Source organism: Macaca fascicularis, chromosome 17 (assembly GCF_037993035.2).
Source record: "Macaca fascicularis isolate 582-1 chromosome 17, T2T-MFA8v1.1".
Classification (NCBI taxonomy): domain Eukaryota; kingdom Metazoa; phylum Chordata; class Mammalia; order Primates; family Cercopithecidae; genus Macaca; species Macaca fascicularis.
Window position 1 is genome coordinate 98571664 of NC_088391.1, and position 20738 is coordinate 98592401.

Sequence of the window (20738 nt, forward strand, 5' to 3'; positions counted from 1 at the left end):
TCTCTCCTTTGAAGTTTGTAAGACGTTGGGAAGATTTGAAGGGGTCAGTGTGATCTAAATGGCTGGGTGGTAAGTTCATCTGCAAGCTTCACCCACATGTCTGGTGCATGGCCTTGGAAGACACAAGCTGGACTCAAGCGACACTGTATGAAGAAGCCTGCCCAAGGCCTCTCTTTGAGGCTTGGAGTTCCTAGCAGTATGCTGGTCTTGGGCTAATTGAACACCTTACAGCACAGCTCAAAGCTTCAAGAATACTTGTCCCAATAAACAGCATGAAAACTGCATGGCCTTTTATCACCTACTTTGGAAGTCCCAGAACATTATTTCTGCCCTACTCACTCTCAGTTGGAGGAGTGTCAAAGAACCTGCCACTTTGTTTCATTACCACCCACCCACAAGCTCTTCTTTTCCTTTTTTCTTTCCTTTCTTCTTTGCAAGTGATTAAACAAAAATAATTAAGAAACAACACCTATCTTTAAGAGTACTCTCAAAATCTAATAGGAGAAACAAAGGCAGTGGTATAGAAGTATATAATTCATTCTATAGCTTTATCATGTAAATTATTTATGTGCTGCTAGAAATTGTCTTCAGGCTAATACTTTTAGTAATCTATTATTTTCTTCCTTTTCAACAATTTGTATGCAACCTTTGAAAATCAGGACTGTTTTTATACCAAGTAATACGACAAAAAATAAATGTAAAATTGTGTTTAAAAGCCTTAGTTAAGAATCCTGTGCCCTAGGTCTTAGTTTTCTTATCTGCAAAATGGGATAATTATCAGGCCTACTTCACAGAATGAAATAAATTGACCTGGCATTATCACTAAGTACTGATTGTTCACTACCACTACCTACCAGAGGAAGAAATCTTGCTTCCAGCTTAGGCATAATTTTGCTGCCTCTCCATTTATCAAATTAAAATAAAAAGACAAAATTTGATTAAATCACTTACATTTAAAAAGACAGGAAAATGTTTTACATCACATATTTTCCCTGTACTTGGGTTGTTGACTGACGATATTAAACTGTTTTCAAATCAGATGACAAAAGCAGTCACAGTACTATACTTGTTTATATTGGTTTCTATTATAAGTAATAGACTTTACACACATACATACACACAGAAAGCTGAATGATGACCATTAGGGATTCAGTTTCTCCAGTAATAGCTTCTTCCTTGTTTTACTGGTGATACTCTAACTCATTTCATAATGTGAAATAATACAGAACAATATTTGGAAAGCGATACTTAAAACATTTGCTGGCCAGGCACGTTGGCTCATGCCTGTAATCCTAGCACTTTGGGAGGCCGAGGCAGGCGGATTACCTGAGGTCGGGAATTCAATACCAGCCTGGCCAACATGGTAAAATCCCGTCTCCACTAAAAATACAAAAATTAGCCAAAAGTGGTGGCATGTGCCTGTAATCCCAGCTACTTGGGAGGCTGAGGCAAGAGAATCACTTGAACCCAGGAGGCAGATGTTGCAGTAAGCCAAGTTCGCACTATTGCACTCCAGCCTGGGTGACAGAGCAAGACTCTGTCTCCAAAAAAACAAAAGTAAAAGAAAAAGAAAAATAAATTGCTGTGAGTGATTTAAATTTTTGAAACTCTATGACCTGCTAGGTGATTTGTCAGAGGTTATAACAATCTTTCTTCTCCGAGGCACATCCTATGGAAGTTATCTGAATAAGATCATGTAGTGTGTAGTAAAGAAAAATATTGACAGTTTACCCCCATGGTTGAATTAATCTTTCAATTGTGTTGTCAAATAGTCGCTTTTTTCTGTTAAGTGAAATCTTCTCTCTTTCAATGTCATCTGAATTTTTTACCCGACATGGTAACTTTATAGTATCTTTTCAGTGTCTTCAAATTCATAAACTAGGCAGCAGAACAAAATAGTGACCTATTTTGCTAACAGCTTCTAATTTGGAAAACAAGTGACATTAGCTTTAAAAATTGCTTATCTGGAAAAGTCCACAGATGAACAGTTTTTTTTCTTTAAGCGGCCAGATTAAGGAGACACATCCCCACTGCAAGCTATGGAGTGGTCACATCCCTGTTTATTACTTTTCAAACCCATAATTAGCCATAAAGAAGCATGCACAGATACTGTATTGATATTTCCCATATAAAAGGCTCTGCTGTTCAGCTACAAAGATATCAAACACTCTATTTTATAAAATTAGTATTTTGTAATTATCTGACTTAGAGCTTACTACATTTTAGAAGAGAAGCAATGACCCCTTTAATAAGCAAGGAGAAGGAACAACTGTCAGGTTGAAATTGCAGCACTATCTTAATTTCAAAGATCTGAGTAAAATCTAATTTTCAGTTACGGGTGGGAAGTGAGACCATTTGAAAAGGAAAATGAGTTAACTAGAATTTTTATGTAACAGATTATGAGCACAATGCTTTTGGATTAAGGGCTTTACAGTCCCTTTAATTTTTTTTTTTTTTTTTTTTTGAGACAAATTCTTATTCTGTCATGCAGGCTTGAGTGCAACAGGACAATCACAGCTCACCACAGCCTCTACCTCCTGAGACCAAGTAACCCTCCTACCTCAGCCCCCCAAGTAGCTATTTGCCCAGCTATTTATTTTTAATTTTGGGGGGTGTCACTATGTTGCCCAGGATGGACTTGAACTCCTGGTCTCAAATGATCCTCCTGCCTCAGCCTCCCAAAGTGCTGGGATTACAGGTGTGAGCCACCTCACCTGACCCATGCCCTTTCATCTTGCTCTCATTAATGTGCACCTAGAAAAAGAAAAGCAAGTTTTCTTCTAGGTTTTCCATTATATTCTTTTCTTCCTTTCCTTTAACAAGCATCGTGTTTATATGTAAATGGCTTACATTTTTCCATGTCCATATATGAATCACACATGATGAAATACTTATTCATTGTTAAACTAGGTGCACTGTGGGACACCTTTTATCTCAGTGCCTAAATTACCATTGCCATATAATAACAGCACTCAAATTAAGAACCGTTTCCACTAAAATTCTATTTTTAAGAAGCAATATTCATTTGTTGGTCTACTATGTTTCTTTTTCCACGTAGTACACAAAACTTGTGTGACAAAATGCATTCCCAAAGAAAATGATCACACATTGAGACATTAAAATGTTCTTTATGTAGCATCCTTTAATGACTCTGGACAACAATGATCATATCCTTTGCACAAAGTCACTGTGATCATTTCAAAGCAATGCATGTGACCTCTTCAGAACTGACAGATCTGGGTCTGTCTGATTCATGTGCTCATTCCACAAGCATGGGCAACCAAGAAAATGGTCCTTCACCATTACTTGAAAAAATCAGAAGAACCAGGTTGAAAAGCCCCTTGGAAAATTATTTTTCGTAAGTTTCCACATTAAGTACATTATCTGTTGTCATGCCATCAAAAAAACACAGCAGAAAAAGTACAGGTTCAGGGCCATACAAAATAACCCACAATGGAGCTAGCATTCCACTGATAAGAAAAAATTATTATAATTGGTCAGAGGTAGGAAATGCGAACTCTCAAACATCATTTTGTGGTTTCCCTGGCTTATCGGCAGCATCCATTCAGACACTTCATCTTATCCCATGCATTTCACATGTCAGGCTATTAAGATGAATTAATTAAAAGTCATATTTGAGTGAATATGATTTTTCCCTAAACCAGCTCTATCGTAAATTAATTTTTCTACAGTTCGTCTACTCTAGTCATCACATGGAGAAAAAGGAAATTGTTGAGTGCTGTATAGTGTCTTTAGCTATATTGTTTTAATATTATTAATGTTCTCCAGTTGTAAAAGGAATGCAAATTTGCACTGCTCAGATTTGGCGTTTAATATGACTAAAGTTGACATTGTGAGAAAATTTAACATCCATCTAAGTAGGGTGTAATATTGAAAACCTGAACTTCATTTCCTAATCAGTGATTTACCATATTTCTGAGAAAGATTATTAGCCCCAGAAAATTAATTACAAAACAATGTTTTAAATCTTTGCATATTTTTATTTGTCTCAATTGTAGTTGTTTATGGGTCTTACTTTGCTTTTCTTGTGGACACAGTCAAAAAGGGAGCTAGGAAAAACTGATAAGCATTGGAACCACTCCTGCAATTACGGCCTTTTGTAAAGTCGCTACTTAACAATTGAGGAACATCAAAGATGATCCCCACAGCTTTAAGAAAACTGAAATTTTCAGTATGAAAAAATTGGAGTTCTTAGTATCACAATACTGCAATACCACAAATTAAATTTTAAACTAATATATTTAATTCTAAATGTACAATTAAAGATTTAAGACATAAATATCAATAGACTTTCCTAATGTTCCACAGATTTTGCAGTTATTTAGATATGAGAAATGTATTCATCAAAGACTAAATAAAACACGCAAAAATAGATTGGGCCCTGTTTTTTAAAAAAGTTTGATTTTGTCAAAACATAGCCCCTTTGACTCATTGTAGATGAATATAGCATATAGATAGTTGGATTGTTTCACCCACTAAGTTGTAAGGACAACAAAATACTAAAAAATACTTAAAGATTGGATCAATTATTTTAATCATCTTAAAGAGTTAATTCATTTAATGGAGAAATCAAATTTAGTTGACAGCAAATACTCCATTTTATTGTCAATGAAGCAAAACTATACAGATAGGATTTTATTCACTCAGAGCTGAATTCTCTCGTCTTTACTAGAATTTGCAGGCACACTGAATAAAAATGAACATTCAGTGTAAAAACAGTCAAAGCTGAAATGATACAAAAGGATTCATCTTTTCATAAGTGACTTTTAATATTCAATATACATATTTAGAAACTTCCCAGGACCCACAGAATGTGTCTGAAACCTGCCATACTTGGCCAAACCTCCAGAAAGCAGGTCACTTGCATTTTCATGCATGTGGTCTTTTTTTTTTTTTTTTTTTTTTTTTTTTTTTTTTTTTTTTTTTTTTTTTTTTTTTTTGCTATTTGCTATTTCATCTGGACTTTGGCATGAGCCCATTGCCTGAGAAGGTATACCTGCCCGACAACTTGTTGCCTAGTGGTCCAACACCACCAGTGTGCCGTTCCCTACGGGCAGGAGATACCGATTTTAAATGATTTAAGATTCAGATTGAACTTTTTAAAAACATTTGCTTCTCTCCAAACTCCGCAGCTATCTAGGGTCACTGTGATTCCTGAGGTTTAATTTATTACCCATGGGGTCGGGGGCGGTGGCTCATGCCTGTAATCCCAGCACTTTGGGAGGCTGAGGCGGGCAGATCACGAGGTCAAGAGATTGAGACCATCCTGGCCAACATGGTGAAACACCGTCTCTACTAAAAGTACAAAAAAGTTAGCCAGGCATGGTGGTGTGCGCCTGTAATCCCAGCTACTCGGGAGGCTGACCCAGGAGAATCGCTTGAACCCTGGAGGAGGAGGTTGCAGTGAGCCAAGATCGCGCCACTACTCTTCAGTCTGGTGACAGAGCAAGACTGCGTCTCAAAAAAAAAAAAAAAAAAGAGAGAGAGAGAGAGCCCTATATGGAAACCTACTTCAAACCGTCTGTGAGGCAGTACATTTGGACCAGGAAAAGGCCAACTTTTGGTAAGAAACCAATCACTGAGATTAGGCAGCGAGCCTCGTGGATCTTTTCTACCAGCTCAGCATCTAGCCAGCAGGCACCGTGGAGTGCTGGCGAAGCGCAGCAGGGAGTGGCCACCTCTTTGCAGAGGCGTTTCGCTGACGCAAAGGAAGCTCTAACCACATTTCACCACACACTTGCTCCATTGCTTCTCTGGGTGCTGCCTTCAACTGGATGGACCAATCCCCATTTCACAGGAACTGGTGAAAGCACCCTGGGAATCAAGGCCTCTCTGACTCTTAAGCCCATGCTCATTCCTTACACCAAGAATGTCCAATCCCCGGCCTGTGGGCCGCTGGCAGCCCAGGCGAGCTTTGAATGTGGCCCAACACAAATTCATAAACTTTCTTAAAACATTTTTGCGATTTTCTTTTTTAGCTCATCAGCTATCATTAGTGTTAGTGTATTTTATGTGGGTCCAAGACAATTCTTCTTCCAATGTGGCCCCCAGAAGCCAAAAGATTGGACACTCCTGCTTTACACCAAGCTGCCACAACAGCACACATTCTGGGTAAAGCAAGTTACATTATCTTTTATGTACCAAATAATTGGATACTTTATCAACTCCTACTGTTCTCCTCCACCTCCTTCCCTCTAAAACAAAAACAAAAGAAACAACAAGGCAACCAGACATGGGCAAAGACTTGTGGCACAGTCAGCAGTATAAAGTAATAGTGAAGGTAAACCCAAGAGATTAAGAGCCAGGTATTCCTGAGTTTGAATTCTGGATGTGCCATACTTACCTATGAGAATGTTCACACATTGTTAACCTCTTTAAGTCTTAGTTACCCCTTTGTTAAAGAAAACTGATTTTGCCCATGCTGTTGAATTTTTGGGGGGAATGAATAACATACGGATGATAACATCATTGTGACAGAACTTGTTTATTGAATAAGTGGAATTGCCTGAGAACAAGAATTTTTTTCTTTTTTTTTTTTAGACAGGCTCTTGCTCTATTGTCCAGGCTGGAGTACAGTTGCAAGAATACTGCTCATTGTAGCCTCAACCTCATGGTTTCAAGTGACTTCCTATGTAGCTGGGACCACAGGTATGCACCACCATGCCTGGCTAATTTTTTAAAAATTTCTTGTAGAGACAGAGTCTTACTATCTTGCCCAAGCTGATTTCAAACTCCTGAACTCAAGCGATCCTCCTGCCTTAGCCTCCCAAAAGTGCTGAGATTACAGGCATGAGCCACTGCACCTGGGCAAGAGAAAGAATTTGTATACAGTGACTTCAGTCCTTTCGATAACGTCCCCAAAGAATTGGATGTGGACATGAATTACTATGTGCAAAGAAGTGCTGTGAAACCAATGGAGAAAGGTCATACGAAACTTGTCCTTCCCAGCACCGCCATAATGTTTAGTCCTGCTTTGCTCAAAAGGGTTCTTTGAGAGTTTATAATGCTTGATATGTTTGTGATCAGAAGAGATGAGACAGTATATATTCTTGACATTAGCAAGAGCAAAAAAGTACTTAGAAATTAGTTGACTTCATAACTCTAGGGTAAGTATATATACTTTATTCATTATTTTTTAAATTATTCTCACTGATAACATGAATAGGAATCAGAGAAATAATTTAAAGTTGAAATTGGCAAGCTTTCCTTTTTAAAAGCAAGGTACTATTACTGTGAGCAAGGTGTTAGGCTAAAAAAAAAATAGGGTTTTTTTTTATGTGACGGAATTTTACTGGCAATAAGTACCATCTCACCATGCAAAGTCACTTCCAGGTGCCTCATCTTATGCCAAAGGATGTTGGATGGAATGTTCAAAATTATGTAGTCCAACCTGCAACCCATAGGAAAGATGCCCTCTAGGGTGGTGGCCGACAGCTCCCATCCCATTTGTACATCTTCTGTGGAAATGTGCTCTTGAGTTCCTCAGACAGCCCTTCCTTTTGTAGGAGAGCAATTCCTTTAATAGAACACTCTTCCTTATTTAGAGCAGAGATCTTTTTGCCAAAACACCTGCACCCAGAGCCTCACTCTCACCCCTAAAGCAACACAAAGCATTGGATAGTAAGACTTTCTTCCACAGGATGATTTTCATCAAGTTAAAGAGCATTGCTGTGTCTCCCTATGTCTTCTCTTCCTCAGGGTAATCCTGTTTCCATTCATGCAACACAACTTCCAACCTTTTCTTCAACCTGCTCCATCTTCTCTATCTTGGCTACCAGGTTTGCCTTGTCTGGTAGCTCTAGTTCGACATCAAGGGTATCTGCTACCCACTTCATCTCACTCCTCAATCAATAAAAACACTAACTATGGCTGAGTGGATAAATGCTGAGTGAAGTAGAGAACAACAGAGACAACCAAACATAACAGAATACAAAGCTGAAAATCTAGGGTGCAGGACAAAGTTCACACCTTCTACAGTGGAATCTGGAGACACATGGCTTTCCAATGCCTGAAAGATGACATAACACAAAATGTTTCCCAAGACTCATTTCTACCCACAGGTTTACAGGAGATGGAAGATCACTACAATGGTTCCTCACTTGCCCTCTCAAAAAGGCTGTGAACCAAAGTGCTCAAGGCCTTTGGTTACACACCTACCAGGATCCGGTCAATCTAAAATGTAGCACGTGTTAATCTCTAAATTAAAATAGAGAAAAAGATTCCAGCCTTAGGAATGAAACATTTTTACTCCAACTGAACTTGTGTTTTCCATTTTACTCTAGAGTTGTTCAATAATTTAGAGTCACCTTCTAGAGAAGCACAATAAATGTAGATGCAATAAATCAGAGGATTTTACCATACAATATGCAAAGTCTGTTTATAAAAGTCTTGTAAATGAGTCTTCTTTACACAAAATTTATATGAGATCTCAAGTGAGGACTATATTAATTTTACTGATGTTTCCCATGGGTTTTAATTAATTGCTACCATTTATTGGGCATCATCAAGCGCTAGGCCAGGTATTTTCATATGCTCAGGAGTCTCTTAATTTCTTCCCCCTGACCATTGGTATAGGAGAGGTATTCACATCCTTATTTTAAGTAACTTGAGCAATGTCATATGACTAATAAATGGTGAAACTGGAAGTTGAACCAGTCTATCCTCAATCATTCTTTAAACTATTTTACTATGCTTTCCTATTAGGGTTAAAACTAATTTCTATCTTTATAATTTTCTATTACACATACTAATATTTCTCAGGAAACCAAGAAAGAGCTAGCCATATTTAATTCAGTTGGTTATAGAAATTTGCCATTATATCTCAGGGCAACACCTTCTGATGGAAAATAATTTATAGTAATACATACAATATAATTGTTGCTGATTCCATATTTAAAGCGAATAATTATTTTATATCATTTGAAAATGAGTTTTCTACTGCATTTAAACATATTCAAGTTCACTATGTGTTTATTTTCAGAAATTCAGAAAGTAAATCATTGTTCCTGTTTAAAACATAAACAAGAAAATAAAGGTTCTTAGATGTACAGCAGCATGTACAAGACACAACCTCTCCTCTTCCGCAAGGCAGAGAAAAAAGCAAAAAAAGAACCCATCACCTCTTCTTTTCCATCTGTTGCCATCATTAATTCGTCCTTAATATTCCTTCAATCACATACCCCCATCTGGATCTTAGATCAAAGGTTACACATATTCTAAAGTTTATTCCATCATACATCATTTATTTCTGTAAACTCACATCCATCTTCCCACTTATTCTGTTCTCTTTCTGTTTCAGTGCCAAACTTAGTGAAGAGAGGTTTGGACTAGTCTTTATTTCCTATCTCCAGTTCATTCCTTAATCCATCACATTTTGACATCTCTTCCTACCATTCTGTTAAAACTACTCTTGTAAAGTGACCAACACTTACTTGTCAAATTCAGTGACCTATTTCTAGGCTTCATCCCACATGTCCTCTCTGCAATGTTGGACACTGATTCTGTATCTGGCTTAAAATCCTTACCTAGGCTTTCAGATCATCACAGTCTCATGATTCCATCCTTCTCCTTCTCCCTGCTCTCTTTTTCTCTCTCTCAATCCCACCCTTCCCACTCCTATGTCTTGTTCTCATTCTCACCGTCATTCCTTTTTCCTTCTTTGTCTCTTTCCCTGGTCCATTTTCTGCCAAACCCTTCCCTTAACTGTTGCTTTTCCTCAGGATTTATCTTTGGCGTTCTCTTCACATTGCGTGTTTTGGTTAAGTCATCTAATCTCTGCCCACAGCTTCCAGATCAAACCAACAAGTAGAGAGTGGACTTCACACTCAAGCTCCCTGCCCAAGTGGCATACCATCTACTGGACAGCTCCTGCTATCATTATCTTCAAAAATGAACTCCCTTTTTTCACCAGTCTCAACTTGTTCTTCCTCCTTTATTTCCTATTAAATGGGGCTTAATACCTAGGTGATGGGTTGATGGATGCAGCAGACCACCATGGCACATGTCTACCAATGTAACAAACCTGTATGTTCTATATATGTATCCCAGAAGATACAATTGAGTTAAAATTAATATAATTTTTTAAATGTCACAAACATATCTCCAGTTTCACACTTCACAAAACTTACTTCATATTCTCCCTCTAAATAAAATTGGTTACTACATACTGTAAATGTGAACTCAGAAAAGCTTCCTGCATGTGGCCTTTCTTCTCCACTTCCACGGCCACTGTAGTCATTTAGAATTTTCTGTCCAACATCATAGTCACTAGCCCCATGGAGCTATTTAAACTTGGACTAATTACAATTAAATAAAATTAAATTTTTAGCTCTTCATTTACCCCAGCCACATTTCAAGTGCTCAATAACCACATGTGGCCAGTGGCTACCACATTGGACAGGGCAGAAAATAAAGCACTTCCATCATCACACGAAGTTCTTCTGAAGAGTACTGATTTAGAAGACCATCCTATTACTCCTAAGAAAGGCAGCAACTTTTGAATTGATCTCTGTTTCATCCTATCCCAACCTATTGCTTCTCCTATCCCAACTTCATCCTATCCCAACCTATTGCTCTCTCACTACACATGCACAGAGGAAACCCCACATGAGGACTTGGTAAGAAGGCGGCCATCTGAAAGCCAGGAAGAGAGCCCTCCCTAGACACCAAATTTGTCTGCACTTTGGTCATGAACTTGAAGCCTCTGGATCTGTGAGAAAATATGTATCTATGGTTTAAGCCATGCAGTATGTGGTATTTTGTCACAACCCAACCAGACTAAGAGACTCTGCCATACTGAAATTTATGAATTTGTAGAAATTATCATTGATCTCCAAAGTTTACTTCCCTCCCACCTTTCTCTACTCAGCTCTAAACGTGAAATCAGAAACCTAAGTGTTCTTCTGATCTTCACACTATTCATTCATATTCAGGTTACCTAAGACTTTGACAATGATAAACCTGGCCATCCATCCTAGTTGCCCAGAATTTTCACATTTCTCTCTTCTTTTTTCTATATCATCTGACAAATGTTTTTGATGATAAATTAAAACTAAATAGAATGAGCAAATATGGCAAAATTCTTAATAATTGTTAATTTATGAGACAGTTATATGTAGGTTTATTATAATAATCTCTTAATTCTTTGGGATGTTTGTAAATATTTCTAATCAAAAGGAAAAAGAAAACACTTACAGTGATGAAATGAACCTAATATTTAAATTACCCATCTTGGCTGGGTGCAGTGGCTCAGGCCTGTAATCCCAGCACTTTGGAAAGCCGAGGTGGGAGCATCACCTGAGGTGGAGAGTTCAAGACCTGGCCAACATTTGGAAACTCCATCTCTATCAAAAATACAAAAATTAGCCATTTGTGGTGAGGCACATCTGCAATCCCAGCTACTCAGTGGGCTGAGGCATAAAAATCACTTGAACTGGGAGACGGAGGTTGCAGTGAGCTGAGATTGTGCCAATGCACTCCAGCCTGGGCAATAGAGAGAGACTCTGTCTCAAAATAAATAAATAAATAAATAAATAAATAAATAAACAAACAAACAAACAACTCGTCTGTTTGACCTTGGTATAGTTAACTTTATGTCCTCACATTCCCCATCTGTAAAATTTGTAATAATACTTACCTCATAAAGTTGATGTGAGGATTAAACAAATTAGAATAGTTTCTGACATCTAATAAATTCTGAAGCTTGTTCCCTGCTATTAAAGATTGTTCTAGGGCTTAAATTTCTGGGTGATTTAAGTCATTTTCTGTAGGAGCTAATACTTTGTCATGATCATCTATTTAACATCTTAGTTCAGTTTTCTATTCAAATAAACAAAGTCAGTGACAGCTCAATAAGAAAGAGATCAATCTTCTTTGATGAAGGCGAAGGTACAGAGAAGAAAAGAAAGAATTCTGAATTTCGAGTTTCCCATGGTACACAGGCTCTGGAAATGCAGCTAACAAATGGCAGGAGAGGACCCAGCCATGGAAAGAAGGCACATTAACAAGGTGGAAAGGAAAACTGAGAGGTGAAGAGGCTAAGTCATCTATTTCACAATGTTGACGGAACTCATTTTCCTTCTTGTGCAAAGTGAAGCGGCTGACATACAAAATCCCCATGTATTTCCAAAGAAATGATTATTGCATTCACCCATCACACATGTTCTACTGCTAAGATCAATAATGGTAATTAAACAGGTATTAAACATCTATCTTTTGCAGGATCTTTAACCATCTGAGATAGCTTCTATAAATTTTGTTTGTAAATGACTCAATGTAAAAAGAAAACCTCAAGTGGGGAAAATCAACTACCATATTTTAACACCTTAAAAGCCCAAGAATTTTTTTAAAAACTACCCAAGAATTAAATATTTTCATGCATTCCAGTATAATATGTCTGTAAGTCATTAACAATTTGTTGACAAGAAAGGACTCATGTTAACCATCTCTCATTTCCAGTATTAAAGAATCAGAGTGGGCCGGGTGCAGTGGCTCACGCCTGTAATCCCAGCAGTTTAGAAGGCCGAGGCAGGTGGATCATTGGAGGTCAGGAGTTCGAGACCAGCCCGGCCAACATGGTGAACACCATCTCAACAAAAATACAAAAATTAGCTAGGCATGGTGGAAGGCTATAATCGCACCTACTGTAATCCCACCTACTTGGGAGACTGAGGCAGGAGAATCGCTTGAACTCAGGAGGCGGAGGTTGCAGTGAGCTGAGATTATGCCACTGCACTCCAGCCTAGACGACAGAATAAAACTCCATCTCAAAAAAAAAAAGAAAAAAACATTCAGAGTAAATTAAAGCATTACATTGACGAAATTCAACTATGCAGATTGTAATGATGCTTGATTTCTTATTAGATAAAATTTAAATTTAACTTTATATAGTATCTCATGAATTAAACTTAAAAAAATAAAAAAGATGACTGATATTACAACCTTGGCTAAAATATAGAAAATCCACAGTCGCCTGACACAACCTTAAGTAGTCAAAACTCTGGCCCTCCACACACATCCACCTCCTTCTCTCCATGATCCCTTCTGGCACATTCCCTAACCCTGAAACCCAGTTAGTTCACTTCTCATGCACTTCCTCAGTCTCATCAATAGAAATTTGTTCCCTGCCCTTGGGCTATGTCTTATTGCCATTACCACTTTTTAAAAATACCTGAGTTCTACTTTCATCAGTTGAGCAAATGGGATTATTATGTACTACTGAGACATAGGAGCTGAAAGTCATTCCATATCAATTGTCACTGTGAACCAGAATGGTGGTTCCCAACCTTGGCTGCACATCAGAATCACCAGGGAAAATTTGACGGAGCCCAGACCCATGACACCAGCAGGACGATAAAATCAGAATCTCTTAGGATTGGGGATGCCCTGGCCTTAGTGCCCTCAAAGCTTTCCAGGATATTCCACTGTGACCCCAAAGACCACTAATCTAGAGTATATGTTCACTGAAAAAAATATATTTGCAATGTAAATCAATAGAAACAACAAAATATTTGCTGCTTAGTCATTGTGAGATCAACACAGGGATAAATATTTTAAAAGAAAATTGAGAAATAAAATTAAAACAACAGTTCACATCTTTCAAATCAAAATAGTCTTTTGTTTGAAACAGTTATCCATAAATTTGTTCTTGTACATTAAATCTGGTAAAAATACATGTTAATGAATTATGATTTACATGTGGAGGAGAGTGAGAATGAGAGCATTGCTTGATTTCCTTTGTTAATACTTTAATTCACTGTGTATATGCAGACACTAACTTCATCTAAAAAAAGAGGTTAAAAACAATATATAACAGCAATTATTTAAACTTTGTGATCATACCTATGTAGCCACTAGTTTGACCCAGTTACAAGTTCAAACTAAAAATATGTATTCCACAGTCTGTGAGAAAACAAATATTTAATAATAAGATATAATTTGGAATATCTTTCTACAAAAATAAAATGCAAATCATAAATCAATAGTTGTACATGGAGATAAACCATAAACTAAAATGATTGTGATATTCTCAACCTTATAAATAGCTTTACTAATGGTTAAAGAAATAAAAATGTGTGTAACCATTAGGTATCAATAAAAAAAAAATTTTAAGTAGTCATCTGCATGGTCAGACTGATCTTGTAGAGAAGCAATTCCACTATAAAAATTATTTGTAAATAAAGTGATAGAATATTAAAAGGTTCTATTTATAGATGTGTACTCCACACTTCTGAAGAGTGACATGATACTACGATAGCACTTAGTCAAGAGAAAAATATTTTTGGTTCAAAATTTAAGTGAAAAAATTTGTAAGATATTTGATTTCTTCTTAAAAAACTTTCTTGGCCAGGCGCTGTGGCTCACACCTGTAATCCCAGCACTTTGGGAGGCCAAGGCAGGCAGATCACGAGGTCAGGAGATCGAGAACATCCTGGTTGATACGATGAAACAGTGTCTCTGTGAAAAATACAAAAAATTATCCAAAGTGTGGTGGTGCGCAACTGTAGTCCCAGCTACTCGGGAAGCTGAAGCAGGAGAATCGCTTGCACCTGGGAGGTGGAGGTTACAGTGAGCCAAGATTGCACCACTGCACTCCAGCCTGGGTGACAGAGTGAGAACTATTTCTTTATGAATCTTCAGTGTGCAGCACTAAAGCACTAAAATACATAAGAATTTAAGAAATACATTTTTTTCTTTTCAAATTGTACGTTATGTAAACCAAACTCTATGTTCTCAAATTAGTTGGGTAATGTTGGTGGGTGATACAAATGACAGAGCTCTGCTATACATGCCTAATACTTGCAAGGTATCCTTTCGGTCAGTGTGTGTTAAATAAAAATAAGCAATATAATCCGCTTTAATATAAGATTGTAAAATAAAAATGTGAGCATTCATACATTCTTGAGAGAACAAAAATTACAATTTATACTGAGAGAACTAAAGTATAGACGGTACAATGATTTATTTTGCAATCTAATCTCAAACCCACTTACATTGACCAATGGTTTGAGGGAATAGTAACTAAATAAAGCTATCAATAACTATAGAAATTTGTCTGTAAAATAAAAGTTTATGTTATATTTATTTGCAAGAATTATCAGGAACTAAAGAATGGCATGTATAAGAGAAAATCTGTATTTAAGTAAAAATCAAGCATGTTTATAATAAATATTTGTACTTTTGTAACTTAGAATATTTCATTTTTTAATATTGTCAAACTTAAAAATTTTGGTAGCTTTGTCAGTTTTTTATTACATATCGAAAACATTTTTTTAAATAATACTGTAACCTACAAGGGAAAATTACTACTGTAATATTTGCTACTCTATGTAATGCAGCAAAATGCTATAGTAGTAATGATATAGTCAATATCTTGTGTTCCTTATTTATCCATAAATAATTTCCCAGATAAATGCATATATTTACATTTATCAGAATATTTAGAAATATTACTGAGTGCACATTTTTTCAATGATACGTTGCAATATAGAAGTACATCCAATCTATGCTTGAGCAGCAATTACTATAAATTTGAGACACTATAATTCTATTAGATCTATTCTAAGGGGTTTCTTCAGAATAATTGGTCAAAAAGCCTTTTAAATAATTTAAATCAAAATGAAATTTAATTTATTCTTATTTTATATGAAATGTAGCAATTCTGAATGAGGGGAGAATATATAAGTGGAAAGTAATAATTCATCCTAACTCTAAAATTTAGAAATCACTGCATTACTCATTTAATTGTAAACGAGGATAATAAAGTTAATATAGTTTTTCTAAAATATGAATCCCAATAATTTGTGGTGCCCACATGATTTTATGTATTCTTTTCTCTACAATCTTAATAAATATATTTATAAGTTATACATTAAAATTAATTTTTAATGACAATATTACCAATTACATAAATATAATACATTTACTTTTAATGTAGCCTATGACTTTGCAGATGCCTTCAGAAAGGAAAAATTTTGCATAGAACTTCCATCTTGAAGAAGGCTCCTAATGATAGTCATTTCATAGGCATAAGTCCATCTGAAATAAGTAAAAGTATTCAGAAAGAAACTCAGGCACGTCTTTCGAGGTCAAAAACATTTTAAGTCATGTATTACAGTTTATATGTGAATGTGTTTGTAGCTGTTTCCGAATCAAAGAGAAATTACATGTTAAACAAGAAACTATGCTTCTACTACCTTTCTACATATAATCAATTGATTTGTGAGTCTTAAACCAAGAACACCACACTTTAAATCTACACCTGTAATTTTGACAACAGCTATTATGGAATAAATATTTCAAGTTTACAAGAAACCACAACAAAAAAACACCGCACAACCAATAAATGTCTGCAAGACATAACATGTAATTAATTCTCCGGTGTGGTGACAAGAAATCAAGTGTCTGCATTTACTTATCAATGTGAAGAATAAGTTTTTAAAGAAATTAAGGTTTTTATAATGTGCTTTTTTGTGCATACAGTTAATTTCTACTTTACACAAAAACATAATCCAGAAGTAGGCAATAGCGTTATAAATGAGTTAACTTACACTATACTTTATCGCTATGATGATGTCAATCATGTAAATATACAGTTGAGATGTAATTTAGGTTAAGGGGAAAGAAAACTTTTCAATACATTTACTTGAACATTTAAACTAAGATGTATTTGGCATGCTTATTTGAAAATATGCTGCAGTCCATTGTCAATACAGACTATCTTTTAAATACTGAGTTGAGTTGTACAAATGAAAATTATCAGAAATTAGGGTTTACGTGCAGGAAAGGAGGGAAATATGATTATTACAGGGTACCACTCTGGAACGCAACTATACTGAAACCTCTGCAATATTTTTATTAGTAGTAGAATTAGCAGACATAGAGTTTCCCTTTTTTTTACAATTTCAGTGCAACATATCTTGTCAAAATAAATAACTATGCAATAATTGCAGTAGTTATTCATTATTAATTTCTACCATTAAAGTTTTATTCCCAGGCATAAGTTAAACTGATATGGTTAAAAAGCTAGATAGAAAAGTTTAAGATACACTTGTCTAGTGAAGTACCACTCTAAATTAATGTTGTAAATTCAGACTTACTATTTTCAGAGAGCTGCGTTTCTGGTCTTAAAGAATGATAATAAGGCAAGGTCAGTTTGAGTTTAATTGTCAAAAGCACAACTAATCCACCCAAAGTAAAATATGGCCCTTCAACTGTATTCATTTAAAATAAGCATCCCTTAGTCCAGTTCTTTTATCAAAAAGTCACAGAATTATTTGATCTATACCATCCTTGACTTCATTTTCCCAGCAGAACGCAAGTGAGACAGAGGGACAGTTGTTCTGTTTGTATATAGGATTGGGAAAGTAGGAGAGAGAAAGAAAGAGAGAGAATGTGGTGTATTATTTCCTTTGAAAAGCAGTACCAGTTTATTGTGCTGTGTAAGAAATTGCCCTTGGAACAAAACACTACGGCTTATAGAGATTCTGTCATTACATCTTCCCTACTAAAGGTCACTGCAGTATCTTCATCTTCAATACAGCTCTTGGTTAAATATCGTTTCAGCACCACGGACAGAGACACTCCTATTAAAACCTGCACCTAGGGTTACATTTCCATAGACCAATTCTTAAGAAACTTGCGCAGGCTTCCCATTTGCCCATCAGCAAGGCTTATATTCTTTATTACATTGAACAGGGAGAGCTTAAATATAATACAGACTATTAAATATTTCAGTAAATTTTAACTATAGCATCAACGTTTTGCCATTTAATACTTCTGGAAAGCATACTGAAAATCAAGCTAATTACATAGGGTGTCTGATAAATAGCCTATTGCTAATCAATCACTAGACACCTAATTGCAACTTTTCATTCATAGTGAGTCCCAGATCAATAATTATACAAATGTCCAAGAGGAAACAGGAAACTTAAAAAAAGTAAATATCCTCAGGTAGGCCCCCAGACTTTCTGACCAGAACTACCCCTGTAAAAACAGGGTTTTTTTTTTAACTGCTGAAGCAACTACAACCACTTTCTCTTGTTCAACCAACTTAATGATGTCACTATGAGAGCGTTCCTGTGCGCAGATCTATATTGCAAACCACACATGCCTGTCTCTAACTCTTCTGACTTTACCTGTGAGCATCAGTGTGCAGTCTCATTGCTATCTTCCTGACAAGACTTTTTCAACTTCCATTTTTTAAAAGATGTAACAGAGTTTGAGCCAACTGCATGGATGTAAGAAACAGTTAAAGTGCCAGCTTTATTATCTCAGATAACCGGGGACTTCCCTGATCTTCCAAGGACTCCCAGAAGAAGGCATTAGTCAGTCCACCAGCAATCCACCAGGTATTCTCAACTCAAACAGCAAGCCAAGCTCTCAATATCAGCAGAAAACACAAAGTAACAAAACCAGAGCTCAAAAAAATAATAATAATAAACTCGAGAAAACACCCCAAACGAGCAAACGAGATAGGAAAGTGCAGGAAAGGGGGAAACCCCCGAGGGTTCCTACCTTACAGTCTTCAGGACAGGATTTCACCGAGTACTCCTCCGACTGTAAATATTTGTGGAGCACGCTTTCAAACTCTTCGTATTTCTCCTGAGCATGGTGGTCATAGTCCTGGTAAGCCTCGACGCACTGCCTGCAGGTGGTCATCTCGCCGCCTTCCTTGAGCACCACATCCAGACTGCAGTTCAAAGTGTTGGGACTGGACAACCCCGAGAACAACTCCCAAAGTGTGTAGGAATTACAAAACGAAAGGTAAAAATCCGACAAGTTCCAGAGCGGAGTGGGATGCTTGCTCCTCACCTCCTGCCCGTCCCCCCCGGCCGCCCCCCGACTCCAGTTCCTGGCGCACACCGCGTCCGCATTCTCCACCGTGAAGCACTGGCCCGAGGACGCGCCCTGGGGGTAACAAGTCTCCAGGCGCCACACGGGCTTGGCAGAGTTTCCTAGAAAAAGAGCCTTGCCCCGGTCGTCTTTGCCTCGATTGCCCTTGCCGCCGCCACCGCCGCCGTCTCCCGGGGAGGGGGGCAGGGTGGGGGACGAGGAGGCGGAGAGGAGTCTGTGTGCCTGGGCGGCAGGCGAGGACTCCCCCATGCTCGCCAGGAGCGCGGGCCAGGAGGGCTCCTGCTGCCGCCGCTGCTGCTGCTGCTGCTGCCGCTGCCTCTGCTGCTGCTGCTGCTGCTGCTGCTGCCGCTGCTGCTGCTGGTGCTCCTTGTCCCGGGCCCGGGTCAGCTTGGCCTCGGCGCAGAACCACAAGTGATCAGAGAGCAGGACTGTGAAAAACAAGAGAGATGCCAGAGACAGTCGCCATTTCTGAGCCCTCTCGGAATCGATGAACGGTTTCTCGTTCTCTCGGGGTGCTGCCAACCAGATTTTTAAGCCGTCGTCATACTGCCGACACATCCAAGCACCCCTGGTCATATTTTGGGAACGCACAGCCCTGGCCGACTCCACCGTGAGGGCGCCTGTGCCGGTGTCACCACAATATGCATTGACTTAAAGGGTTTAATTTCCTTATCCCCTCCTCCCGTTTCTTCTCTCTCCTCTCTCTTTCTCTCTCTCCCCCTCTCCCTCTCTCCTCTCTCTCTCTCTCCCTCTCTCTCTCCCTCTCTTTTATCTCTCTGTCTCTTTTGCCTACATAAATATTACCAGGTTTGAAGGAAGGTCTGACTTGCTTCCGACCTAATCATCAGCCGACCCCATCCTCTGTAGAGTGGGAAACAATAATGGAGAGAGAGAGAGAGAGAGAGAGAGAGAGAGAGAGAGAGAGAGACGGAGGAGGCTGTGCTGGTGGCCGGTGGCGAGGCTGGGTGCAGGGGGCGATGGTAGAGGTGACGGGGTGGCTAGCGCGGCTCCGGTCACCCAGGCATTGTCAGCGCGCGGGTCCCCATGGCCCCGCGGAGCCCAGCCCGCTCTCCCCTGCCAGGGGCATGCCGCGCCTCCGCTGCCCACTGACGGCGCCCGGAGCGCCTCCCTTCCTCCTCCTCCTCCTCCTCTTCTCCTCCTCCTCTTCCTCCTCCTTCCTTTCCTTCTCCTTCTTCTTCTCCTCCGCCTCCCGCTCCTGCTCCGCGCTGGCTCTCCCAGAGTCCGGAGCCTGGGCTGCCTCCGGCGGGGCGCTCCCTCCCCCCCACCCCCCACCCCGCGCTCTAAGTGCTGCCGCCGCCGCCGCTGCCGCAGGGCCGCCCGCGGGCGCCGCCGCCGGGGCTCCGACTGCTGACGCCGCCTCCCGCGGAGCTCCGGGCCGAATCGCCTGGGCTGGGCCTCCCGAGAGCCACAGTCATCTTCAGTCCCCGGGCTAAGTTGCCGCCATCTTCGTCCTGGAGAAACACTTTTTTGGGGGGAGCGCTGCCTTTTGCGTCATCTCCTCCCGCGCCGAGCTCGCTCCATCCTGGCGCAGTGGCGCCGGCTCGGCCCGGGAGGAGGGCGAAGGCGCGCGGGGGCGGGCGGCGGCGGGGCCGCGGCGCCCAGGGTTCCCCGCCCGGCTCCCCGGGCTCAGGCGCCTGTTCTTTCCTTTCCGTCCCCCCGTCCACGATATTTTGTTTTAATCACTGGAGAGAAAAATAAAAGTCAGACTGCGGGCGGCGTGGCCGGGGAGGCTCCTCGCGGCCGCGCCGCCCGCACGCTCTAGCTCCGGAAAGCGTCCGAGTTGCAGGCGCCCGGGCAGAGGTCTCTACTGGGGCGAGGGTCTGGGAAGAGTCCTCTCAACTAAG

General features: G+C 39.2%; 1 protein-coding gene across 2 annotated transcripts in view; it reads right to left on the bottom strand.

The window, feature by feature from the left end:
* NALF1 (NALCN channel auxiliary factor 1) overlaps nt 1-20355 on the bottom strand; it is a 706925-nt gene extending 686570 nt beyond the window's left edge. For both annotated transcript variants that reach the window (XM_045377029.3, XM_045377030.3), the window contains exon 1: nt 18535-20355. In XM_045377029.3, coding sequence (XP_045232964.1) covers nt 18535-19449 — 915 coding nt within the window. In that variant the 5' untranslated portion in view covers nt 19450-20355. The remainder of the gene's footprint in view (nt 1-18534) is intronic.
* Nucleotides 20356-20738: the final 383 nt, after the last annotated feature.